The sequence below is a fragment of the Acinonyx jubatus genome, chromosome B4 (genome assembly GCF_027475565.1).
Source record: "Acinonyx jubatus isolate Ajub_Pintada_27869175 chromosome B4, VMU_Ajub_asm_v1.0, whole genome shotgun sequence".
Taxonomy (NCBI): domain Eukaryota; kingdom Metazoa; phylum Chordata; class Mammalia; order Carnivora; family Felidae; genus Acinonyx; species Acinonyx jubatus.
The window spans coordinates 114,103,953-114,129,304 of NC_069387.1; the positions used below are offsets into that span (position 1 = coordinate 114,103,953).

The 25,352-nt window shown below is 38.6% G+C and overlaps 2 protein-coding genes across 7 annotated transcripts in view; both read right to left on the reverse strand.

Moving 5' to 3' along the window:
• NDUFA12 (NADH:ubiquinone oxidoreductase subunit A12) overlaps positions 1-6,527 on the reverse strand; it is a 29,345-nt gene extending 22,818 nt beyond the window's left edge. The window contains exons 1-3 of one of the 2 annotated variants that reach the window (XM_015070474.2): positions 6,349-6,502; positions 5,368-5,450; positions 1,952-2,039 (exon numbers count right to left, since the gene is read on the reverse strand). In XM_015070474.2, coding sequence (XP_014925960.1) covers positions 1,952-2,039; positions 5,368-5,450; positions 6,349-6,434 — 257 coding nt within the window. In that variant the 5' untranslated portion in view covers positions 6,435-6,502. Of the gene's footprint in view, positions 1-1,951; positions 2,040-5,367; positions 5,451-6,348 lie in introns of both variants that reach the window. The other variant, XM_027071082.2, reaches the window with a different exon arrangement.
• An 8,373-nt stretch (positions 6,528-14,900) lies between these two features.
• Positions 14,901-25,352, reverse strand: part of NR2C1 (nuclear receptor subfamily 2 group C member 1) — a 51,918-nt gene continuing 41,466 nt past the window's right edge. For all 5 annotated transcript variants that reach the window (XM_027071075.2, XM_027071074.2, XM_027071068.2 and 2 more), the window contains 2 exons: positions 24,826-24,931; positions 14,901-21,907 (listed from right to left, as the gene is read on the reverse strand). In XM_027071075.2, the coding sequence (XP_026926876.1) occupies positions 21,733-21,907; positions 24,826-24,931 (281 nt within the window). In that variant the 3' untranslated portion in view covers positions 14,901-21,732. The remainder of the gene's footprint in view (positions 21,908-24,825; positions 24,932-25,352) is intronic.

Sequence of the window (25,352 nt, forward strand, 5' to 3'; positions counted from 1 at the left end):
CTTGATTACGGGTCACCATAACAAACATACAACAATGAAAAGTTTGAAATATTGTGAGAATTACCAAAACGTGATACACAGACACAATGTGAGCATATGGTGTTGGAAAAATGGCGCCGACAGACTTGTTCATGGCAGGGTTGCCTCAAACCTTCAATTTGTAAAAAACTTCTCTGATTTGGGCAGCACAGTAAAGCAAAGCATAATGAAACTAGGTATGTCTGCATCGTGGCCTTCAAACTACATCACTGATATAGGTCAATGCTCCTAATTTGTCCAAGTAGTAGAAGCTGAGAACTAGTTGTAGGTGAAATGTGATATATGTGCTTAATTCACAATATATATATTTTTAAAATTTACTTAAATTCAAGTTAGTTAACAACACAGTGCAGTACTGGTTTCAGTAGTTCACAATATACTCTTAAAAACCCGTTCTGTTCAATCAAGTAGCCTATTTAATTTAAATAAAATAAAAACTTTAATTCGGTCACATTAGCTAAATTTCACAGTGTCCTGGGCCAGATGTGACTAGTGGCTACCTTATTGGACAACACAAACATATAATATTTCTATGATCATGAAAAGTTCTACTGGATAGTGCCGTATTTAGAGTGACAAATATTTTAAACTAACATTTAAAAAACAAGAAATCTCACCATTGAAATACACATTTCCACTTTCTCTTGAAAAATCCTATCTAGAAACTGTTGACCAAACTCTCAGCTGATGGAACCAGGGAGTGATGAATAGCACTGCTGCCCTCTTTGATGGGATGTGTGCTTTTCAGTCCTTTACAGTCCCCACTACTCCCTACTGTCTCACACTGTATTTCATTAACTTATGTTATATGCCTGGATTTCTAATCGAGTCTTTATGAATACCCCTGAGATTATTCCAGTTCCTACACAACAGAGCCTCAAGCAGTTTCTGATGATCAAGTTCAATTAAATAAAATGTCACAGGTAACCTAATACACTTATTTCTAGTTTTCTGGTGAAATTTTCTAGACAAACTATAACAGATACCTAGAGTTTAATTATGTATCAAACAAGTGGTATTATTTTAGCAATCTATGAAACAGATAGGAGTACTTTGTTTTGAAATATTTTACACAAAATTTGATAATCCACGTAAGACCATTTAGAATTTCATTTCAAAACAGATATATTATAAAATTACTTTTTAGAGACCTAAGGAATTTGAGGGCTCTCATTTTACAGATGAAAAAACTAAGCCCCAGAGAGGTTAAGGAACTTGCTTAAAGTCCAATTGCCAAATATTCAGAGTCAGAATTCGTTTTGCTTTTCCCTTCACCCATAGCCATGTGATAACGTGGCATACTGTTTTTCCCCAAAGACAGCCACACCATCATATACGCCAACGTGTAATGTGATGTTGACATGCCTCCATTAAGACACAGGGTTTATATTCTCTTTCATTAAGCTTGGGCAGAGTTTTCAAATTGCCTCAACCAACGGAATGCAGAAACAATACAGGATAATTTCCAAGACTAAGTCAGTTAAGGCCACATGGCTTTCTGCCTGGTGCTTTCTCTTAGAGCACTTGCCTGAAGCAGTGCAGGCCACCGGAGGGTGTACCAGCCCAAAGCCCCAGCTGTGCTCCCTGGTGACATCCAGCACCCTCTGCCAGATACCGAATGAACAAGTCTTCAGATGATTCTGGTATCCAGCCTTTGAGTCTTCGACCTGACATTCTAGAGCCAAGATAAGCTAGTCTATGACTTGCCTAAACTCCTGACCCATAAGAACTGAGAAATAAATGCTTGTTGTTTTAAGACCCTAAATTTTAGGGTTATTTGTTACACAGTCACCGTAACTAGGACAGACGCTTTCAGATCACTGACTGTTTTACAAACAGATATTCAATAAATATTTGTGTAATGAAACAAATATTGCCAAGCCAAATAAAATAACATGTTGACTTAGCTTACCATTCAGGGGGGACCATGCTTCCATCCACATCCCAAAACGTGTTCTTGCCATTCATTTCAGTTGTATATATAACCCATCGGTGACGACCTGGGTGGAAAGATCAACATTTATAAAGATGTGAGGAAATAAACACAACCTTAAAAAAAAAAAAAAGTATAATTCTATATCAAAGAAGACTTTTTTTTTTTTCTTTTAATAAGAGACTTTTATGTGCTTTCACATAAAAGAAACATTAAAGGAATAGCACCCCGGGTATATCAGTGAGGACAAGCCTCAGGAAGTGTATCGCAAGCTTTCATCAATAGCCCGGAAGCTGCCAGAGCAAAATCCCTACACTGGGACTCAGCCTCACTCTATGGGTGGGACTCAGGCATTTCCCACAGTGGAGAACTCTTGCTTCTCCCCCTGTACCGCTGCCAAGGGAGTAAAGGAGAAAGTAAAGGAGTGTGTTTCCAACTGTTAAGGGTATTCAGGAAATAAAGTGTTCTTCCTGAGACTGGGGCAGGAGAAATGTATTCACAGCAATCATACTTGAATTATATGTTTCCATATAAATATTTTTAAATGACCACCAGAGATCCTCTTGGAAACTGGTGATCACACATAATAGGCAAACATTATAAATGATGGTTAGATAAATAGGATAGCTCCTGTCATCAAAACAGTATGGCTGCATTTTTTTATTTAACAAATTTCTGTGAAATAGTTGGGGATCTAACTACAATTTACACAACTGTTTCTTGGAGCACCTTGGTGGTTCAGTCAGTTAAGAGTCTGACTCTTAATTTTGGCTCAGGTCATGATTTCATGGTTAGTAAGTTCAAGCCTCACACTGGGCTCTGCACTGACAGCATGGAGCCTGCTTGGGATTCTGTCTCCCTCTCTCTGCCTCTCTCCTGTTTGCTATCTCTCAAAATAAATTTCAAAAATAAACTTTAAATAAATAAATAAATAAATAAATAAATAAATAAATAAATAAATATTTCTATTGGGTCCTTAAGTTGAGCATCAACCTGGATTCTAATCAATACTCTGTCACTTATTATTAATGAGTTTTAGCCAAATTTTATGAGCCTCAGTTTCTTCACCTATTAAAAGTAGATGAATACAGGGCAGTTGGCTGGCTCAGTCAGTACAGCATGAGACTCTTGAACTCAGGGTTGTGAGTTTGAGCCCCATGATGGGCACAGAGCTTACCTTAAAAAAAAAAAAAAAAAAAAAAAAAAAGTGGGAGGGTGCTGCCTGGCTGGCTGAGCTGGTGGAGCATGGGACTCTTGATCTCAGGGTTTTAAGTTCAAGATCCTCACTGGATGTAGAGGTTATTGAAAAATAAAATCTTTAGGAGCAACCAGGTGGCTCAGTTGCTTAAGCGTCCAACTCTTGGTTTCAGCTCAACTCATGATCTCATGGTTCACAGGTTTGAGCCCTGAGTCCAGCTCTGTGCTGACAGGGCACAGCCTGCTTGGGATTCTCTCTCTCCCTCTCTCTCTCTGCCTGCCCATCCCCTGCTTGAATAAATAAAAAAACATTAAAAAAATCTTTAAGAAAATGTTTTTTAAAAAAATCTTAAAAAACAAAAGTAGATGATTATACTTACATCTTAAGGTTGCTATGAAAATTAAATATCACACAGATACCTAGTTTAGCATTGGTCAAAACAGCACATAATATTAATTCCTTCCACCCCTCCCTTATTGCCCCTAACCCCACAAATAGAAAATACTGAATTCATCCCTATAATGGGTTTTAAGGCAATAAACAAAAAGCAATCTGCATTTACGTTACAGAATTTTCCTGGGTAAATACATAATCAACAAACATCAAGGAATGCTATTTAAATATGACCTTCTCAGGGCGCCTGGGTGGCTCAGTCAGTTAAGTGTCCAACTTCAGCTCAGGTCATGATCTCACAGTTTGTCAGTTCAAGCCCCCAATCTGGCTCTCTGCTGTCAGCGCAGAGCCCACTTCTATCCCCCTCTCTGCCCCTTTCCAGATCATGCTTGTGCACATGCTCTCTCTCTCAAAAATAAATAAACATTTAAAAAAGATAAAAATAGGGGCGCCTGGGTGGCTCAGGTGGTTAGGTGTCCGACTTTGGCTCAGGTCATGGTCTCACGGCTCATGAGTTCAGACCCCGTATCAGGCTCTATACTGACAGCTCAGAACCTGGAACCTGCTTCAGATTCTGGGTCTCCCTCTCTCTGCCCCTCCCCACTCATGCTCTGTCTGTCTCTCTCTTAAAAATAAATAAACATGAAAAAAAAAGTCTTGTTAAAAAAGATCAAAATAAATGTGACCTTATCTATTACAGGAAATACAGATTTCAAGTGCAACTAAGAGCCTCTGGAGCCCATGCCTTTGAGGGCGCTCCTCTGGCATGCCTGAGCCTTTCCCGGCAACCACTAGGTTGCTTCTACACCATCCTGGAGCCTTCTCCCAAGCCCTGGATCAAATGGAAACAATAGAGCTTTCTGCAGAAAAAAATAAAATTTCAAGATTTGCTTCTTCCATTAGATTAGAGAAATCAATTTTGAGAATAAGTAACTAATAGTAAAGTGTAATCCAACGAGGCAGGGGAATGGGAATGTGAAGGCACATGGAGAAACCTTGGAAAAGATTTCACAGTTAGGCCATGATAACAGAGAAGAGCCTTAACAATCTCACAATATATACATCAAAATTTTAAATGTGCATACTTAGACTCAGCAATTCCACTCCTAGGAATTTATTCTTGGAATATTTAAACAAATGAATGTGGATGTAGTTACCAGCAAGTCACTGCAGCATTGTTTCTAATAGCAAAAGGTTGAAGGCAATCAATCTAAATGTCTATCAATAGTGAAGTGTTTGAAAAAATAATGATTCTTCCATACAGTTGAGAATTGTGTTGCTATTAAAATGAATGTTGCTGGGTGCCTGGGTGGCTCAGTCGGTTGAGCACTGAACTTTGGCTCAGGTCATGATCTCACAGTCTGTGAGTTCAAGCCCAGCGTCAGGCTTTGCCCTGACAGTGAGGAGCCTGTTTGGAACTCTCTGTCCCAATCTCTCTCCACCCCTCCCCTACTCACTCTCTCTCTCTCAAACAAAAACCAACACACACACACAAAAAAAAAAAAAAAAAAAAAGAATGCTAAATTTTTTTTAAATGAAAAAACACAAACAAATATCCAAAGAATGCTGTAGATATATCCAACTTAGTAATATGGAGAAACGGGCCATTATTTTTAAGTAAAAATATTTCTGTTTACACACAACATACATAATCCCATGAAATTAAAAAGAAAGTGTATGCTGGTTTATACACTCATTAAAGAAGCTCCTAGTATATTATAGTAATTTCTATATTATAGAAAACAGAGTCAAATCCAGTCTCAATCTCACTCCCATTATTTATATCAAAAAGTATTGTACTCACCAAAAAATTGCTTGTTGTCCTCATAGTATTTGTTTCCATATTTGTCTTCCCCCACTAATGTACCAACCCTCACATCGTTTGCCCTGTTAATATCAAAAGAAAACATATTTTAGAATGATTCTTTGTTCAAAACACAAAATACAGTGAGTATAACAACTTTCAGTCAGTCAAGGCTGCTGCACCAACGAGAAAAATGAAGAAATCTGGGGATGGTCACTAGTTGTTCACTTCTAGCCTTCATCTCCAGGATTAAGCCACCCACTGTTGAAGAACCAAGCTTTCAGGTAGGAGCTCTAGAATCCCTACTCATGTGGCCCCCAGCACCACGTAGACAGGTAAGACAGATCAGAAAAGACAGATCGACTCAACCGATATGCTTAAATTACACTAAATATACAGACACAGTATCTTCAAGTTACAAGACTACTTTTATCTATTTATTATCCCTACTAGACCTTGAGGACTGGAGTTAGCAAAAACCCTCAGGAAATCAGGAGGCCAAAGTACTTCATCTGAAAATGATTCGAATGTCTCCAGGCTTTCATTCGACTGTGGGTCTCCGATTCGGTTTCCGCGAACAATGTTGCTCCCCCAATTCAAAGAATGTGAGGACTAGCAAAGACCATTATGATCTTACTGCACAGAGGAAACTGAAGGCCAGTGAAGGGAAAAACTTTCCCAAGGTCACACTGTGAATACTGGACAAAGCTCACTCCTCTCCAGGAAGCCGGCCGGGCAGCCCACACGCCCTCGACTCTTACAGCTCGGTCTCTAAACCTGGTTTTGATCTTGTCTCAAGGAGACAGCCCCCCACCCCCCCCCCCCCCACTTCGTCTTGGGGAAGCGGGGTAGAGACTGGCTGGATTGTCCTTGACAAAAATTGCTAATTCTCCAAGGGGACCCAAGCCCAGGACTCTTTCCAAGAAACCAGCTAACTCAAGTCCAGTCCCGAAGGCCAAGAGCATGGCTCTGGCCACCCACCTGAAGAAAACTCGTAGATAGCCGCGGAGGCCACCGTGGCCGCTGAGCTGCTGCAGCCCGCGTTTCAGGACCTGCAGGAACTCCATCTTTTCCCGTAGCCCCCCGGGTGCTACGCTCAAAGTGCACCGGGAGGAAGCGAACACCGCAGCACTGTGCCGACCACAAAACATTCCGACTCGCGCACGCGCGCGCGATACGCAAAGATGGTTCTACGCATGTGCGGGGCTGGCGCCCCTCTGCGCGACCACTTTACGGTTTCCGGAAAAACGCTCGGCTAGTTTCCCCGGGAAGCAAAGGCGCGATGAACTTTGAAGAGCCGTCGGGGTCTTTATTTAGAGCGCGGGGCAGCTGGTGGTGAGCTCATGTAGACTAGGCTTCCGCAGATGGAGGTTCTTTCTTTGGGGACCTCAGTTTCCTCATCTAAAATGATTGGCTCAGGCTACTTCAGAAATTGTAGCGCAAAGATTCTTAATTTTTTTTTAATGTTTATTTATTTTTGGCACAGAGAGAGACAGAGCATGAACGGAGGAGGGGCAGAGAGAGAGGGAGACACAGAATCCTAAGCAGGCTCCAGGCTCTGAGCTGTCAGCACAAAGCCTGACGCGGGGCTCGAACCTACAGACTGTGAGATCAAGACCTAAGCCGAAGTCGGGCGCTCAATCGACTGAGCCACCCAGGCGCCCCATCTAGCGCCAAGATTCTTTAGAAACAAAATACCAATAACGAATTCAATATTGAGCACAAATGATATTGAGTACATTCAATACTAAGTACATATACTAGCGTTGTGTCCTTGTGTAAGCAGGGGAGCGAGGAGAAGGTATAGAAAGTATAAGGTTAAATCTGCTCTCAAGAATTTAGTTGAAAAGTTAAAATTCGAAACTTAAACACTTAAAATATATTAGAAAACTAAATCATGCATGAGACTTAAAATTGTTAATTAATGGGGCGCCTGGGTGGCTCAGTCTGTTGGGCGTCCGACTTCGGCTCAGGTCACGATCTCGCGGTCCGTGAGTTCGAGCCCCGCGTCGGGCTCTGGGCTGACAGCTCAGAGCCTGGAGCCTGTTTCAGATTCTGTGTCTCCCTCTCTCTCTGCCCCTACCCCGTTCATGCTCTGTCTCTGTCTCAAAAATAAATAAACGTTTAAAAAAATGTTAAATAATAAAGAAGGGTATTTAATGAATATTATTTATAATTTTCCAGTGCTGATTTTATGATTTTACATAATATGCTTTTAAACCTGTATTCCCATCAACTAACATTCTCCTTGATTCTCAACTATTTGAGATGAGAAATTTAGTACATGGGCACTTCCTTCACCTCTTCTCATTCTTTCCTCTTCCAGAATCTAGTCTGCCATATCATTTCTTTAAAAAGGTCAAGGTTTGTAAGATTTACATTCAAATCTGTAACTGCAAGCTTTCATAATTGTCTATAAGAATTAAAAAATTGAAACAATATTATTTCTTGAAAGGACCAAGTAACATGACTAGACCCAGAGAAGGGATTTAATTATATGCTATTAAATCTTCAACCTCAAAGCAGAAACTTCCAAATATCAGGATCAGACTTTTTTAGATTCCATCAATTCCTCAAAATCATGTCACATTTGAATTTGTTCAACTGTGACTTTTCATGCACTTTTTTGTTTTCAGAAAAATTCCATATGACACATTTCTATATACCTATGAGCTTTTTAAAAAACAATCATGGCCAGTTGGGGGGGTTGGAACCATAATCATCTGGGTGCACCTGGGTGGCTGTTGAGGGTGGGACTTCAGCTCAGGTCACCATCTCACAGTTAATGAGTTAGAGCCTACGTCGGGCTTGATGCTGTCAGTGCAGAACCCACTTCAGATCCTCTGTCCCCCTCTCTGCACCTCCTCCACTCACACTCTCTCAAAAATGAATAAGCATTTATAAAAATAAATAACCATCTTACCATTATCTCACCTCAAGAAGTTAATAATTTTTATATAATCAAATATCCTCTGAGGAGTGTTTATATTTCAGCAATTGTTTCATAATATGTATTTTTAAAGATTTTATTTTTTAAGTAATCTCTACATCCAATATGGGCCTTGAACTCACAACCCCAAGATCATGAGTTGCCTGCTCCACTGACTGATTCAGTCAGGCTCCCCTACGATATTTTTACTTTGTCCAAATAAGGTCCATATATTGTAGCATCTTTTTTTTTCTTTTGTGTCAAAAAACACAGCATAAAATGGATTACCTTAACCATTCTTTTTTTTTTTTTTTTTTTTTTTTGAGAAAGGGTGGGGAGGGGAAGAAAGAGAGGGGGACAGAGGATTGAAACCCTCTCTGTGCTGACAGCAGAGAGCCCTGTGTGGGGCTTGAACTCATGAACCGTGAGCTCATGAGCTGAGCCGAAGTCAGATGCTTAACTGACTAAGCCACCCAGGTGCCCTTTGACCCTTCTTAAGTGTACTGTACTTATGCTTACATACAGTTAACACTATACGCACATTGTTGTTCAGCAGATCTCTAGAAACTTTGCATCTTGCAAAACTGAAACTCTGTGTGCATTGAACAACTCCCCTTTCCCTCTATCTCCAACTCCCAGCAACCACCATTCTATCTTCTGTTTCTGAAAGTTTGGTCACTTCAGATCCCTGCTATATGTAGAATCATGTAGTACTCGTCTTTCTGCAGCTAGCTTATTTTTCTGAGCAAAACGTCCTTAAATTTAATCCATGTTGTAGCATATGTCAGGATTTCCTTCTTTTTAAAGGCTGAATAATATTCTATTGCATGTACATATCACACTTTCTTTATCCATTCATCTTTTGATGGACATTTCAGGTTACTTCTATTGCTTGGCTAATGTAGATAATGCTGCGATAAACATAGGAGTACAAATATCTCTTCCACATTCTGTTTTCCAGTCTTTTGGATGGATCCCCAGCATACTACATGTGTTTTCTGCTCTATACCTAGGGAGCCCTTCCCTAGGGTTTCTTGCTTCTTCAAATCTTGGCTCTGTCACTTACTAGCTATACTGGGCAAGTTGCTTAGCTTCTCTAAGCCCTACTTTACTCATTTGTAAAATGGGATTAATAATATTGCCTATATTATGGGATCATTGTGAGGATTAAATAAGAGCAGGCACATAAAATACTTAACCCAGTGGCTGGTATTATTATAAGTACTCAACAAACATTAGTTTGATAAATTACTTTAAAAAAAATTTTTTAGACACAGCACGTGAGCAGAGAAGAAGGGCAGAGGCAGAGAAGGAGAGAATCTTAAGTAGGCTTCGCACTCAGTGAGGAGCTCGATAAGGGGCTTGATTTCACAACTGTGAGATAATGACCTGAGCTGAAATCAAGAGTTGGACACTTAACTGAGCCACCCAGGCATCCCTTGAGGCATTAAAAAAAAAAATGTATGTAGGAAATAAAATTTTCCTTTTGACTGATCATTTACTTGAACATAGAATTTTAGGCTCAAAATGAATTCTAGGACATGGAATTCTTGTAGAACCTTGGAAATACAGTTCCATTGCCTCCTAATATCTGATATCATTGATAAAAGTCTTTCTGCCAATCTGATGCAGTGACGCTTGAACAACACAGGTCAGAGGTGCTGACCACCTCCCCTCCATGCAGTTGAAAATCCACATATAACTTTTGACTCCCTAAAAACTTAACTACTAATAACCTACTGTTGACTGGAAGCCTTACCGATAATATAAACAGCCAGTTAACACAAGCTTATATGTATTATATAATTTATTCTTACACTAAAGTAAGCTAGAGAAAAGAAAATATCAATAAAATCATAAAGAAAATACATTTACAGTACTGTAAAAAAATTGGCATTTAGGGCGGCCGGGTGGCTCAGTCAGTTGAGTGTCTGAATTCGGCTCAGGTCATGAACTCATGGTTCATGGGTTCGTTCGATCCCCACATCGGGCTCTGTGCTGACAGCTTGGAGCCTGGAGCCTGCTTTAGATTCTGTGTCTCCTTCTCTCTCTCTGCCCCTCCCCTGCTCACACACTCTCTCTCTCTCTCTCAAAAATAAATATTAAAAAAATTTTTTTAATTGGCATTTAAATGGACCCTTGTAGTTTAAACCTGTGTTGTTCAAGGGTCAACAATTATTTATTCCTTTGCAAGAAACTTGTTTTTCAAATTTTTCTGTTTGTCTTTAAAGTTCTGAAATTTCTTGGGGTGCCTGGGTGGCTCAGTTGGTTGAGTGCCCAATTCTTGATTTCTACTCAGGTTGTGATCTCACGGTCCATGAGTTCAAGCCCCACATAGGGCTCAGTGCTGACAGTGCAGAATCTACCTTGGATTCTCTCTCCTTCTCTCTCTGTTCCCCCCCTGTGTGCACTTGTGCGCTGTCTCTCTCACTCTCTCTCTCCCTCTCTCAAAATAAGTAAATGAACATTTTTTTTAAGTTCTGAAATTTCATGTAGATGTATCTTGGGCTTTTTCTGGTTGATCCTTGGTGGAATTCAACAGCATCTTTAAATTTGGAGATGTGTCATTGTTAGTTGTAGAAATTGTTCTTTTGATACTTTCCCCTATCCATTTCTGGAATCTGGATATTAGGTGACTATTTGTCCTTCTGGATTGATCTTTTATGTTTTAAATTTTCACCTGCATATTTTCCATTTCTATGTCCGCATTTTACATTCTGAGCCACTCCTTCACCTTTATGTAGCAGTCCACTAATTTGTTCCTTATGTGGGTACAGTCAAGACTGTCTTGGGGCGCCTGGGTGGCTCAGTGGGTTGTGTCTGACTTCCGCTCAGGTCATGATCTCATGGTCCGTGGGTTCGAGCCCCGCGTCAGGCTCTGTGCTGACTGCTCAGGGCCTGGAGCCTGTTTCGGATTCTGTGTCTCCCTCTCTCTCTGACCCTCCTCCTGTCTCTCTCTCTGACCCTCCCTCTGTCTCTCTCTGTCTCAAAAATAAATAAACGTTAAATAAATAAAAACTTAAAAAAAAAAAAAAAGACTGTCTTGGTAGATTTTTTTCCATTTCAACATTTTTGTATTTGATTTCAAGGACTCTTTCTTAATGTCTGATTGCTTTTTTTGTCTTAGTACCCTGTTCTGATTTTTGTCATTAGATTGATATTAGTTTTATTATTACAGAGCCAAAGAAATCTGAAGAGATATGTAGAATCCATTCAAATAATACTTTCCTGCTCATGTGAACAAAAATATTGCCAAAACCCTTCATTCTGTCTTTAACAATCTAATTTGCTGTTTAGCCCTTCCATTTTTTTTCTTTTTAAGAATTGAATACATTGAACATATGTACATGGTCAGAAGAATCATATAGGACTGCTTCCTTATGCAATTTCCAACTCCCAAAATCAATCTGGGAGTCATTTCAACCATTTAGCTGTCTATTTTGCTATTCACTAACATATTGCTAGATTACATTCTTACATTGTTTCTAGATTTTTAAAATTTTAGCTAGAAGATAAGAATTTAGGTCTTTGATAACACCACACACACACACAAACACCACATATATTCATGTTACATTCTCCCAATACAATTTACTGAATTTTCTGGTACGTATCTATTTAAGGGCCAATTTGTGCTTAACAATCTCTGAAGGACTTATTCCCCTCCTCTAGATACAGGAAATTGTAGAAATGTCTAAGAGTGCTTCATTTTTTCTCATTTAAGGACTGTTTTTCTATCAAATATTGTGAAATATACATATAAAACTGTCCAATCTTAAAGGTCTACAACCAAGCCTATGAGAACACTATATGTAATGGATTATTTTCCAAAAGTGGCCACAAAAAAAATTCTGGTTCCTTACACTGTTCCAGAATTTTGCCACTGTCTCATCAAGAGGTATAGTTTATTTTATCTCCCTCTGAACTTGAGAGGCCTTTGTGTCTGCCTCAATGAATAAAATGACACAGAAGCAATGAGGGTGGAACCCTCATGGATGAGATTAGTATCTCCAGAAGAGGTTCCAGAGAGATCCTTAGCCCCTTCCATTATGTGAGGACACTGTGAGAAGTCAGCAATCTGCAACCCGTGGCAAGAAGTCACTAGAACTTGACCAGACCGGCACCCAGATCTCGGACTTTAAGCCTCCAAAACTGTGAGAAATATATGTTTGTTGTTTATAAGCCACCTGTTGTTGAAAGCCAACCTCTGTGCTCCAGAGCCAAAGCATAACACAAAGACATAGTATGGGGACACAGAGGAACGATAGTTTATTACCTTGCCAGGCAAAGGAGGCTGCAGCTGGCTAATGCCTTCAAAAGTGCACACCTGCCCTTTATTATAGGAAAATATAGGATCTGGGCGGTTTTGAGAGGAATCTGGTACATGCTGCCAGCCACATTTGTCATGTCTTTAAGGTGGTTTCATGACCAGTGCTAGTGCTGGCCATCCGAGTCTCGTTACTAAGTATACATTGAGGTCAGCGAGATGCCAATACAGATACTGGGTTCCTGGAACAAAGGATTCTACAGAAAAACAAGTGAAAGGGAGGAGGAGGCTTCAAGAATGAGGAAGAGAAAGTTTGTTCAGTTTAAAGTCAAGCCTTGCCTGGGACGCCTGGGTCGCTTAGTCGGTTAAGCATCCAACTCTTGATTTGGGCCCAGGTCATGATCTCACAGTTCGTGAGTTCCGGTTCCGTGCTAAAAGTGGGGAGCCTGGTTGGGATTCTCTTTCCCTCTCTCTTTGTCCCTCCCTCACTCACACATGCTCTCTCGTTCATTCTCTTTCTCTCAAAATAAATAAACTTTAAAGTCAAGCCCTGCTAAAGTGTTAGCATGTCCATCTTAATTTCCATCCATCTTTACATCTATAGTGGTTTCACACCCAGTCTGGTATTTTGTTATAGTAGCCCAAACAGAGGAAGACAAGCTAGGTCACAAGACTGTCTGGCTTCCGTCTGTCTCTCCTCTTTCTGTCTCTCTCATCACTTGTGCCAATTGCCACATGGAAATTATCTTTCATTTCTCACAAAGAGAGGAGCCCATGTCTATAGCTGAGTAGTTTTCTTAGCCCTTCCCCCCCCCACATAAGTTTAAAGGTTCAAAAGGTCTCTTTTGTACTGTTCTGTATCTTTTAGTCCAAAATGATACAATTGTTACAACTTCTTACAATTTATTTTTTTTATGATTACATTTATTTATTTTTAAATGTTTATTTTTGAGAAGGGGTGAGAGAGTGGTGGAAGAACACAGAGAGAGGGAGACAGAGAATCCCAAGCAAGCTCCATGCTGTCAGCACGGAGCCCCATGCGGGGCTGGAACTCATGAACTATGAGATCATGACCTGAGCAGAAACCGAGTCAGAAGCTCAACAGACTGAACCACCCAGGTTCCCCCGTTTATTTTTTTTTTTAATTTAAATTTTAGTTAACATACAGTGCAATATTGTTTTTAGGAGCAGAATTCAGTGATTCATCACTTACATACAACACCCAGTGCTTATCACAAGTACCCTCCTTAGTATCCATCACCCATCTAGCCCATCTCCCACCAATCTCCCTCCAATAACTCATAGTTTGTTCTCTATTATTAAGAGTCCCTTGTGGTTTGTTTCCCTCTTTCCTGTTTTCTCCCCCCCTTCCCATATGTTCATCTGTCGTTTCTTAAATTCCGCATATGAATGTAATCATATGGTATTTGTCTTTCCCTGATTGACTTATTTTGCTTAGCATTATATATTCTACCTCCATCCGTGTCATTGCAAATGGCAAGATTTCATTCTTCTTGATGGCTGAGTAATATTCTATTGTATATATTTATCCATTCATCAGTTGATGGACATTTGGGCTCTCTCCATAGTTTGGCTATTATTGATAATGCTGATAAAAACATTGGGGTGCATGTACTCCTTCGAATCTGTATTTTTTTAATCCTTTGGGTTAATATCTAATAGTGCAATTGCTGTAGTTCTATTTTTAGTTTCTTCAGGAAACATCACACTGTTCTCCAGAGTGGCTGCACCAGTTTGCATTCCCACCAACAGTGCAAGAGGGTTCCCTTTTCTCTGCATCCTCACCAAAACCTGTTGTTTGTGTTGTTAATTTCAGCCCTTCTGACAGGTGTGAGGTGATATCATATTGTGGTTTTAATTTGTATTTCCCTGATGATGAGTGATGTTGAGCATCTTTTCATGTGTCTGTTAACTATCTGGATGTCTTTGGGAAAGTGTCTATTCATGTCTTTTGCCCATTTCTTAACTGGACTATTTGTTTTCTGGATGTTGAGTTTGATAAGTTCTTTAAAGATTTTGGATACTCTATCAGATATGTCGCTTGCAAATATCTTCTCCCATTTTGTTGGTTGCCTTTCAGTTTTATTGTTTCCTTCACTATGCAGACGCTTTTTATCTTGATGAAGTTCCAATAGTTCCTGTTTGCTTTTGTTTCCCTTACCTCGGCAATGTGTCTAATAAGAAGTTCCTGAGGCCGAGGTCAAAGAGGTTGCTGCCCATGTTCTCCCCTAGGATTTTGATGGTTTCATGTCTCACATATAGGTCTTTCATTCATTTTGAATTTATTTTTGTGTATGGTGTTAGCAAGTGGTCCAGTTTTTTTTTTAATTTTTTTTTTTAACGTTTATTTATTTTTGAGACAGAGAGAGACAGAGCATGAACGGGGGAGGATCAGAGAGAGGGAGACATAGAATCTGAAACAGGCTCCAGGCTCTGAGCTGTCAGCACAGAGCCCGACGCGGGGCTCGAACTCACGGACTGTGAGATCATGACCTGAGCCAAAGTCTGCCGCTTAACCGACTGAGCCACCCAGGCACCCCACAAGTGGTCCAGTTTCATTCTTCTGCATGTCGCTGTCCAGTTTTCCCAACACCATTTTGTTGAAGAGACTTTTTTCCATTGGATATTCTTTCCTTTTTGTCAAAAATGAGTTGACCATATAGTTGTGGGTCCATTTCTGGGGTTTCTATTCCATTCCATTGATCTATGTGTCTGCTTTTGTGCCAGTACCATACTATCTTGATGACTGCAGCTTTGTGATATAGCTTGAAATCTGAAATCATGATGCCTCTAGTTTTTTCTTTTTCAGTGTTGTTTTGGCTATTTGGGGTCTTTTGTGGTTCCATACAGATTTTAGGATTGTTTGTTCTAGCTCTGGTGGTATTTAGAAAGAGATTGCATTAATTGTGTAGATTGCTTTGGGTAGTATACACATTTTAACAATGCTTGTTCTTCCAATCCATGACCATGGAATGCTTTTCCATTTCTTTGTGCCCTCTTCAATTTCTATAGTTTTCAGAATATAGATCTTTTACCTCTTTAGTGGAGTTTATTCCTAGGTATCTTATTGTTTCTTATGTATCAATTTATGAACAACTCTATGAGACAAAGACCCATCAGGAAATCTTGTCAAGATGGGCTCTTCTCTACACTGGGCTTCTGAGGCTGCTGAGCTATATCCTTTCTCAAGAATGGCTGCAACATTTCTGGTTCTGCATGCTCTTCCAGATGTTTGCCACTCCTGCACAACAGCCACTATCAACCTCCAGATGTGTGTGATTCCAAAAATTCCAACCCCTGCCCTTTGAGCTGACCCAGCTGTGACTGTAATGGAGCAGAAAAGTGGTCCATGCCAAGCTCTGACCTCATTGTAGATTCCTAAGCATAACAAGTATTTTAAATCACTAAGTTTGAGTGGTTTGTTACAAAGCAAGAGAATTAAACACTATTAATACTTTGAAAGCCCCTTGTATGTTCCTCGTTTGTATCTTCTTCCTAATCCTCTAGAAGTAACTAGTATTCTAAATTAAGTACTAATAGGGGTGCCTGGGTGGTTCAGTAGGTTAAGCAGCTGGCTCTTGGTTTCAACTCGGGTCATGATTTCACAGTCCGTGAGTTGGAGCCTTGCAGCAGGGTCTGGGCTGACAGCCAAAACCTGCTTGGGATTCTATCTGCCCCTCCAGTGCTTGTGTTCTCTCTCACTCTCAAAATAAATAAGCTTAAAAAAACTAAGTACTAATAATCCCTCACTTTTTATTGATTTTTTAAAAAGTTTTATTTAAGTAATCTCTACACCCAACATTGAGCTTGAACTGAGGACCCTAGGATCAAGAGTCACACGCTCTTCCAACTGAGCCAGCCAGGTGCCCTTCCTTTGTTTTTTAAGTTAATTTCACTACATATATCAGTAACTCTCAACAATGTTATTGTATTTACCTGTTTTCAATAAACAGGTTAAATCATACTTTTGGGCTTACTTTTTTGTACATGACTTTTGGGATTCATTGACACTGGTATTTTGTTCCTTTTTGTGCGTTACATAATAGGCCATTGGGTGTTTGCACTGCAATTTACTTATTCATTCTCCTGTCAATGGGTATTTGGACAGTTTTTCTTTTTTTTTTTTTTTTTTTGCTTTTACAGTGCAGACGTGAAGACTTTAGTATGCCTCCTGGCACATGTACAAGAGCTTCTGTAGGGTAAATAAGCAGATATGTGCACATACTTTACAATGTAATGTAAATTTACCTTCTGGAGATGGTTATTATCAACAGACACTCCCACCTTCAACACACATCCTGTTGCTTCACATACTCTGCACGTGGTAATTCAACTTCAAATTCTATCATTCCAGTGTTTCTGCCTCTTTAACAGACTTTTAATCTCTTATTTCCCCTTCCCAAGCAGATGCTGCAAATCCTAGAGCATTCTGGAGGATGTGTGGTGCAAATCAGGCTGCTCCTCAGCTTTCTCTACTGTAGGCTAAGTCAGCCTTCTCAGGTTTGCTAAAATGATCACCACTAATGTGTTTTCCAGCTTTCAAAATTTTGTGGCTTTCATTTATTTCTCTCCCATTATTTTTGTCTTTATAATGCCTTGAACAAACTTTTGGCTGTTTTAATGATGTCTAAGGGAGTTAGAATTAAATGTATGTGTTGGAGGCATGATCTTCCACAATGGATTTTTAAAATTTGTTTTTCATTTCTAAATATTGTTTTGGCTTGCTTTTATAATTTACTTGGTCTTTTTTGCTATTCCCTTTTCTTGCTTACTTTTTGGTCCTATTTTTTTTTTTCCCTTAAAACCTATCATAATTATAATCTGGATGTGACAATTTTAGTATCTCATACTGTCTTTCAGGGTCTATGTGTGTTGCTTATCTCTGACTTGTTCAAGTGGCTTGTTTCCTTGTGTTTGGTAATTTTGTCATCTCATATATGGGTGAGCTTAATTAGGGGTGAGGTTCTAAATTACGGGTCAGCAAACTATGCCCCAAGGGCCAAGTTTGGTCCATTACCTGCTTTTTAAGTGTTCTACCACACTACAGCCAGGCCCATTCGTTTATGGACTATCAATAGCTGCTTTTGCACAACAGAGTTGACTAGTTGCTAGACACAGGATGGCCCACAAAGTAAAACAAATACTTACTTCCTGGCCCTTCACAAAAAAGTGTGCCAACTTCTGATCTAAATTATGGATATTTTGGGGGGAGGGGCCTGGGTGGCTCACTTAAACGTCCAATGTTGGCTCAGGTCATGATCTCGTGGTTGGGGAGTTCATGCCCCCATGTTGGGCTCTGTGCTGAAAGCTCAGAGCCTGGAGCCTGCTTCAGATTCTGTCTCCCTCTCTCTCTGCCCCTCCCCCACTCACACTCGGTCTCTGAAGAATAAATGTTAAAAAAAAATTATGGATACTTTTTCCAGAAAAGATGTGTATTTGCTTCTGTCAGAACAGGGAGTGGGGTAGGGGGTGAGGGGCAGAACTCAGGACCTGCACCAACTTTAGACTTCTTTGAAAACTCATGTCAGACTCATGAGCCCAGCAACAGATCAAAGGCCTTCATGGTACCTACTGATTCCACTATATTGCTAGAAGCAGCAATATGGTATCTTCTCTGACTATATTGTTCTGATATTAAGACAGTAAGGATCTTTTTCATTTAAAGCGTGGATCCTTTCAACCTAGAGACACATATCCCTTCGTGGACCTTTTCTTGTATTATCTAATAATTTCCTTACCTCAAGCCTTTGTTTTCTTTAACTCTTGTTATTATAAAATGTTAGGCCTCCTGATTTGATTCTCTAATTTTATTTTTTCTTACTTTATCTTTTGGTTATACTTTCAGGGGGAGTTTCTCAAAAACTTTATCTTCCAACCCTTCTAATGAATCACTTTGGCTATCATTTTTAATTTCCAGGGACAGTTACTTGCCCCAAATTTCCCTTTTCTTTAATGTTTATTCATATTTGAGAGAAAGAGAGAGTGTGAGCGGGGGAGGGGCAGAGAGAGAGGACACACAGACCAAATTTCCCTTTTCAAAGCATCCTGTTCTCATTTAATGGATACAACATCTTTCAAAATATTACCTCTGGAGGTGGATATTTTTCTTTAAAATTTTTTAATGTTTATTTTTGAGAGAGAGAGAGACAGAGCATGAGCAGGGTAGGGGCAGAGACAGAGGAAGACACAAATCTGAACCAGGTTCCAGGCTCTGAGCTGTCAGCATAGAACTCACAAACAGTGAGATCATAACCTGAGCTGAAGTCAGATGCTTAACCAACTGAGCCACCCAGGCGCCCCTGGAGGTGGATATTTTTCTGATCCCTGGATTATATTTGCCTCCCCTGGGACCTAAGAATGTCTGTTCTTTTAGGTACTGGAGATTTTCCTCAATTATCTAGTGATCCTGGTTCTAAGTTCATATTTAATAGTAGGCACTAAAGACCTGAACAGAAACCCTACGTATATGTATGTATGTCTGTATATATGTGTGTGTATATATGTTTATATATATACATATATATAATTTGGAAATTAGTTGGCTTCACTGAAGAGTGATAAAGTAGCAAAGAGGCTTTTCATCAAGGTACAACCAAAAGTGAGTACCTGGAGATCTTTTCTCTAAGGCCAATTAATTTCTCTGAAGAAAAAAAAATCCTGGCAGAGAAGCCTATTCCAATGGCCAGCATTGTGGGAACATGATTAGGGAGCCCATATTCAGAATGCAGATTTTCACTTAATCTGTATTTTCAACCCTTAATATAACTAATCCAAGCTGTTATCCCTGGTAGCCTGGAAATCCTCGGCTCTTCCAGTTCATTTCTAAAGAGAATTAACCTCTGCCTCCTGCTCAAAAAGCTGGAAGGACAAAAGTGGTCACTTGACCTGAGGGTATAAAAAGATAATTCAATAATTCTGTACACAGACCTGCAACCAATCTTTTCTTTCTTTTTCTTTTTTTTTAATGTCCCAAGCATCATCTCTGAATATGAACACCAGTTCTTCCAGATACCGAGCATCTTTTCTGGCTACTGGCATCTTTCTCAGTGAACTGCCTTTTGCAGGCACTCTGATTAGAGCTTCCTTGATTCCGGCTCTGCTAATAAGTCAGTTAGTCTCTCTCTACCTCCATTTTGTTTTCTAAGAATTTACTGAATTTGCTTTCCTTTGATTTCTTGTTTCCTGTTTCATTTCTCATTGTGTGGTTACACTTTTCACATTGTGTTATTTTACTAAGACTTCAGGAGAGAAAATAAATTAATAGTTAATCTGCAGTTTTAGCTGAAAGTCTTCAAACTGAGTTGTAAATAATCCTAAAATATTGGATATGGAAATGTTTTCCATGCATTTCCCTTCCTAGAAGTACTTTAATAAATTCTGTTAGAGATTTCTTAACAGAACAAACAAATGGATGACCAAACACTCTGAAATCAAATAAATCGACATTTTTAATGGTCACATTTTAATAGAGTTTTAAAAATACTTCCAAATATAACTACAAATTTATTCAAGAAAAATACCTGAAAGAAAAATGTATCTTAATTAACCATTAGTATATTATTTTAAAGAATTATTTTCCTGAATCCTTGGCTTACTTCAATGGGTTTATAAAGATATAAACCTACTGATTTTTCCATTTGAATATTTTATACTAAATGTAGTTTTTCCCAGCTGATAATTATAAATAAAACTGTTGATAAAAATTACATTTAAAATAGGGGAAAAAATTTCCCTTAATAAGTTGGTAAAGACTGAAAGTTGATACTTTTAAACTTCTGATTTACTATAAAGTAACAATTAGTAAAATCCACATCCTCCCCTAAATTCAGCTTTTCTTCTGTTGTAAAAATCTTTATAAAAATGTACTCTGAGTGCAATAAAATCTCCATATTTTTAAAAAATCAACAAATAGATAAACCAAAATTCATTATGACAATCAGAGCAAGGAGAGATTTAACAGTTAATCAGGTTTGCTGAGGAAAACATTACTGTGGAAGGCATCCAGGGAGTCTAAAATGGTTTTGTTGTGGCAACAAGGCTTCAGGTTGATGTGCATACTCTTGTTAAAATAGCTTTCCCTCCTTTAGGGTGAAATATCAAATATCAGTGCATATTCCTTTACATGTTAAAAAACGTAAATTTTTGAAAATTACCAATTTGCTTTAAAATAATTGTTTAACTCACCTTGAAAACACAGATTGGCTATGAGAAATCCATTATTTAACAAATTGGGTATTTCTAAGGCCCTAAAAGAAACTGGCTAAAACTCATGGAAGGGTCAGGAAGTTATAATGCAGGTCAGGAAAGAGGGAGAGAAGTCAAATGCCGTTTGTGGAATGGAAAAGCAATAATTTTAATATCCATTTGGAAATACTGAAACATTTGGGGCTCAGTCTCTACTACTTTAAAACATAGCAGTAAACCAAAAATATTAAAACATGAACCCTACCTCATTCTCAAAAACAATTTTCTGCTACATACATAAATAAAAAGTGCTTGCAACTAATAATATACAACACTAAAAAAAGTCTTGAGATCATAAATGGCCTATGTCTCATTGCCAGCAATGAGAGTGGTATATGCTAAAGGTTCCATAATATTTACAAAAGACAAAAAATATATATATTCAGTTATTATTTCCTATGGTTCTAATGTTACCATTATGTCACTGAGAATAAAAGAATCTTCTTTTACGTGGTAATTAAAACAGATTATATATTAAGAGTAAAATGCAAGGAAATCCTCCTTAGGTATTTCTGACAATTAAGTGTTTGTACTAGTTCATAATGAAAAATATGAATAGAACACAATTCTGGAAAAAAAAAGACTAATTTATTTGCTTTATAAGATAAAATATAATAAGAGATCTTAGTGTAGATGCCAAGAAGTGACAGCTTAAGGTGTCCTCTTAACCAAGAATAAATTCATAATATTTCTTATTCACTTAAATAAGGCAGGAAAGGAAATTTTGATTCCTGATACCTGCCCAGTCACTTCAAAAATTCTTAAGAAGTTAAAATAAAAACACCTTGGTTTTTGGTTACTCTTTAAAGTCAAAATTTCCAGATACCCTGGAAGTAACTAGTTTAATTTGGTGTCATTTTGTGTTCCAGGAAAGAACAGTAAGTTTACACTGATATCTCAGATTTCAAATGCTGTGACCAATTATTTGTGAGTTATAATCTGCAGGTTCCATTTTTAAAATATGTGGGATGACACTATCAATTCGTACATTGCCAATGAGGCCTTTGAAAAACAATTCTTCAGTGATAGTAGCATTCATCAATCGCAAAGCTGGTAATCTAAGTAGTAGTCTGGACAACCTGAAAAATAAAGGGGAAGGAAAAAAACAAGGGGTAAATAAAAAAGAGATTTAGTAGAAAACTAGGAGCAATTTCTGCATGTACCTGGTTGAAGTCTAATTTAATAAAGATCTAATTTTCACCAGTTAAAATAAAAACTTAAATAAAATAAAAACTTAAATAACTTAAAATAAAATAAACTTAAAATAAATAACTTAAAATAAAACTTAAAATAAAAACTTATTCTCGGGGTGTCTGGGTGGCTCAATTGGTTAAGTGTCTGACTTTAGCTCAAGTCATGATCTCATGGTTTGTGAGTTGGAGCCCCGCGTCAGGCTCTGTGCTGACAACTTGAAGCCTGCTTTGAATTCTGTATCTCCCTCTCTCTTCCCCATCCCTGCTCATGCTCTGTCCTCTTTCTCAAAAACGAATAAACATTAAAACAAAACAAAACTTAAGTATTCTCAAGCCTCAGAATACATGACAATCATCTGGCTATAAGTGCAGTCTGACAGACTTCACTGGAAAGCCTTGCTCTTAACTGCTACACTGTGTTGCCTCCACTTGGTCATATGGACCATGGAACTAAGTTATTAAAACACAGATCACATTATACATTTAAGGATGGCTTAGAAACTTGGGGCACCTGGGTGGCTCGGTGGGTTAAGCATCCAACTCTTGATCTCGGCTCAGGTGGTGATCTCACAGTTCGTGGGATTGAGCCCCACATTGGGCTCTGTGCTGACAGTACAGAGCCTGCTTGGTATTCTGTCTCTCCCTCTTTCTCTGCCCCTCCCCTCCATGTGCATATTCTCTCTCTCTCAAAATAAATAAATAAACTTAAAAAAAAAGTGGCTTAGAAACTCAGTTGAGGTTATAAGAACAACAATATTTTGTGTTATCAGGACACATGGGGCTCAATGGTAATCAAAAAGACAAATGGAAATGGTAAAGCAGGCAACAGTTACTACTGGGAAGAGCACAGAATATGGAATCAAGACCACTGGGTTCAAATCTTAATTCACCTGCTCCCCTACCTCTGTGAATGTGTGTTAGCCATCTCTCTGTGTTATGATGAAGATTAATGAAATGATCCCTGCCAGTTTCTATGCTATTGAGGATCTTAAAGGCAGACCCATACCTTGCATGAAGGCATATTATAAGTTGAAAACTGCTGCTAATTTATTATTATTTTTAAGTCTATTTTTGAGAGAGAGCATATGCATGTAAGTGGGGGAGGGGCAGAGAGAGAGGGAGAGAGAGAGAATCCCAAGCAGGCTCTGTGCTGTCAGCACAGAGCCCCATGTGTGGCTTGATCTCCTGACTGTGAGATCATGACCTGAACTGAAATCAAGAGTCAGACACTTAACTGACCAAACCACCCAGGTGCTCTGATAATTTATTATTTTTAAATAAATCGGAATGTAACAAACTGAGAAAGAGTTCCAGCGATCAGTCAAAGCACCTGGAACCTAATGGAAGAGAGGTCAGCAAAAACTATATGTCAAAGAGAAGGAACAATTTAATTTGTATAATGAGGTATAAAACAAGTTTTGAAACATTAAAAAACTGAAAGCAATCACAACAAAACCAACAACAACAATAAAAACCATTCCAAAAAGCTTGGGTATGTTTATCCCGCCCATAGTCTAAGGTCTTGTACCCAAACATTTGAGACCCACTGAAACCAGGATTAAGTCACCTTCCTGTAGCCACTACTCTCCTCCTCAAATTACTCAGTTCCTGTTTATTCCCAACAGCTGAGCTGCAGCAATAAAGCTGGTAGGAAGCAGGGTAGGAAAACCGGTTAGATAAACTAAGGCTGATTTTCAAGGTGGAACTGGCTTATAAATTTATTACATACTATCTATAAAATGTTATTTTATTTTTTTAAAAATGTCTACTTTTGAGAGACAGAGCACAAGTGGAAGAGGGGCAGAGAGAGAGGGAGACACAGACTCCGAAGCAAGCTCCAGGCTCTGAGCTGTCAGCAGAGTCTGATGTGGGGCTTGAACCCTGGACCGCAAGATCATGACCCAAGCTGAAGTTGGACACTTAACCAACTAAGCCACCCAGGCACCCCTGTAAAAAATTATTTTATGCAAAACATTCTTTTATTAGTTTGAAGCATGTAAAATTAAGAATAATATTAGTAAACACATTTATATAGCCCTTACTATAAATATATATACTATATATTATGTTACATATATGTATACTATATATGTAACATACTATGTAGTAGGCACTGTCCTAGGCTATTTACATATATGAACTGATTCAACCACTATACCAATTGTAAAATGTGGGTACTGTCTACATTTAATAGAGAAACTGAAACACAGAAGTTGAATAACTTGCCCAAGGTCACACAGCTAGGGTCAAGAGTCAAACCCTGCCTGGTATTCTGGCTCTGAAAGCCATGTGCTTCACTACTACTCTCCAAGATGGTTTCCTCTTCAAAAACGGAGTTGGATCTTCCAAAAACTTTTTTCAAAGGACGTTATCATGAAATACCTTGGTAGAAATATCATAAACCAAATTTCTAAATTACCTATAAAATAGTCAAATGGTGTTTTTATTCATTCATTCCTATTTTTTCCCTTTTACTAATAAAATCCCTTATTTCAGTTGAAGAAAACAGAGTTTGGGCACTAGAGTTATACAACCTGGGTTCACAGGCAGGCCCTGCCATTTATGTGTAACCTTGAGTAAGTTATTTAACCTCTCTCTTCAGTTTCCTTATAGCATTGTAAGAATTGTGTGAAATACTACCTGTAAATCACTCACAACAATGCACTATTGCTTTTAAAAGCATTAGCTATTTCAAAGGTCCATGGTGACCAAAACACTGAATTACTCTTGGGATGGAAAAAAAAAATAACAGATTCACAAAAAATTTTAGGATGTATTTAATTAACTAATTAACTTGTAGATACCTGTAGGTGTCATCTGGGTATGTTTTGGTTATATAATCTTGGAATTCCACATATGCCTTTTCCTGAAATTTCTCAATTTGTTCCATGTTTTCTAGGCCTGGATGATCTGAAACATCGAAGAATACATTGTTACCCTAGTTCTAAATGCTCATTTAGTAAAGTAGAGCGGGGCACCTGGGTGGCTCAGTCAGTTAAGTGTCTGACTCCTGGTTTTGGCTCAGATGTCATGTTCTCAAGGTTCGTGGAGTGTGAGCCCTACATCAGGCTCTGTGCTGACAGTGTGTAGAACCTGCTTAGGATTCTCTCTGCCCCTCCCGCATGTGCTCTCTCTCTCAAAATAAATAAAAAAAAAATATTGAGAATATTTAATAAAATAAAATTACACTGTATCACATCTGTGTTCTCTCAAACTTAAGGAAAATGAAGGTGGCAAATTGGTTGTGATTAAAATGTAGATATATATTATTAACTTACGTGAAACATTATAAGAAACGGTTAAAAAAAAAAAGCTTTAATCATCTTATTGG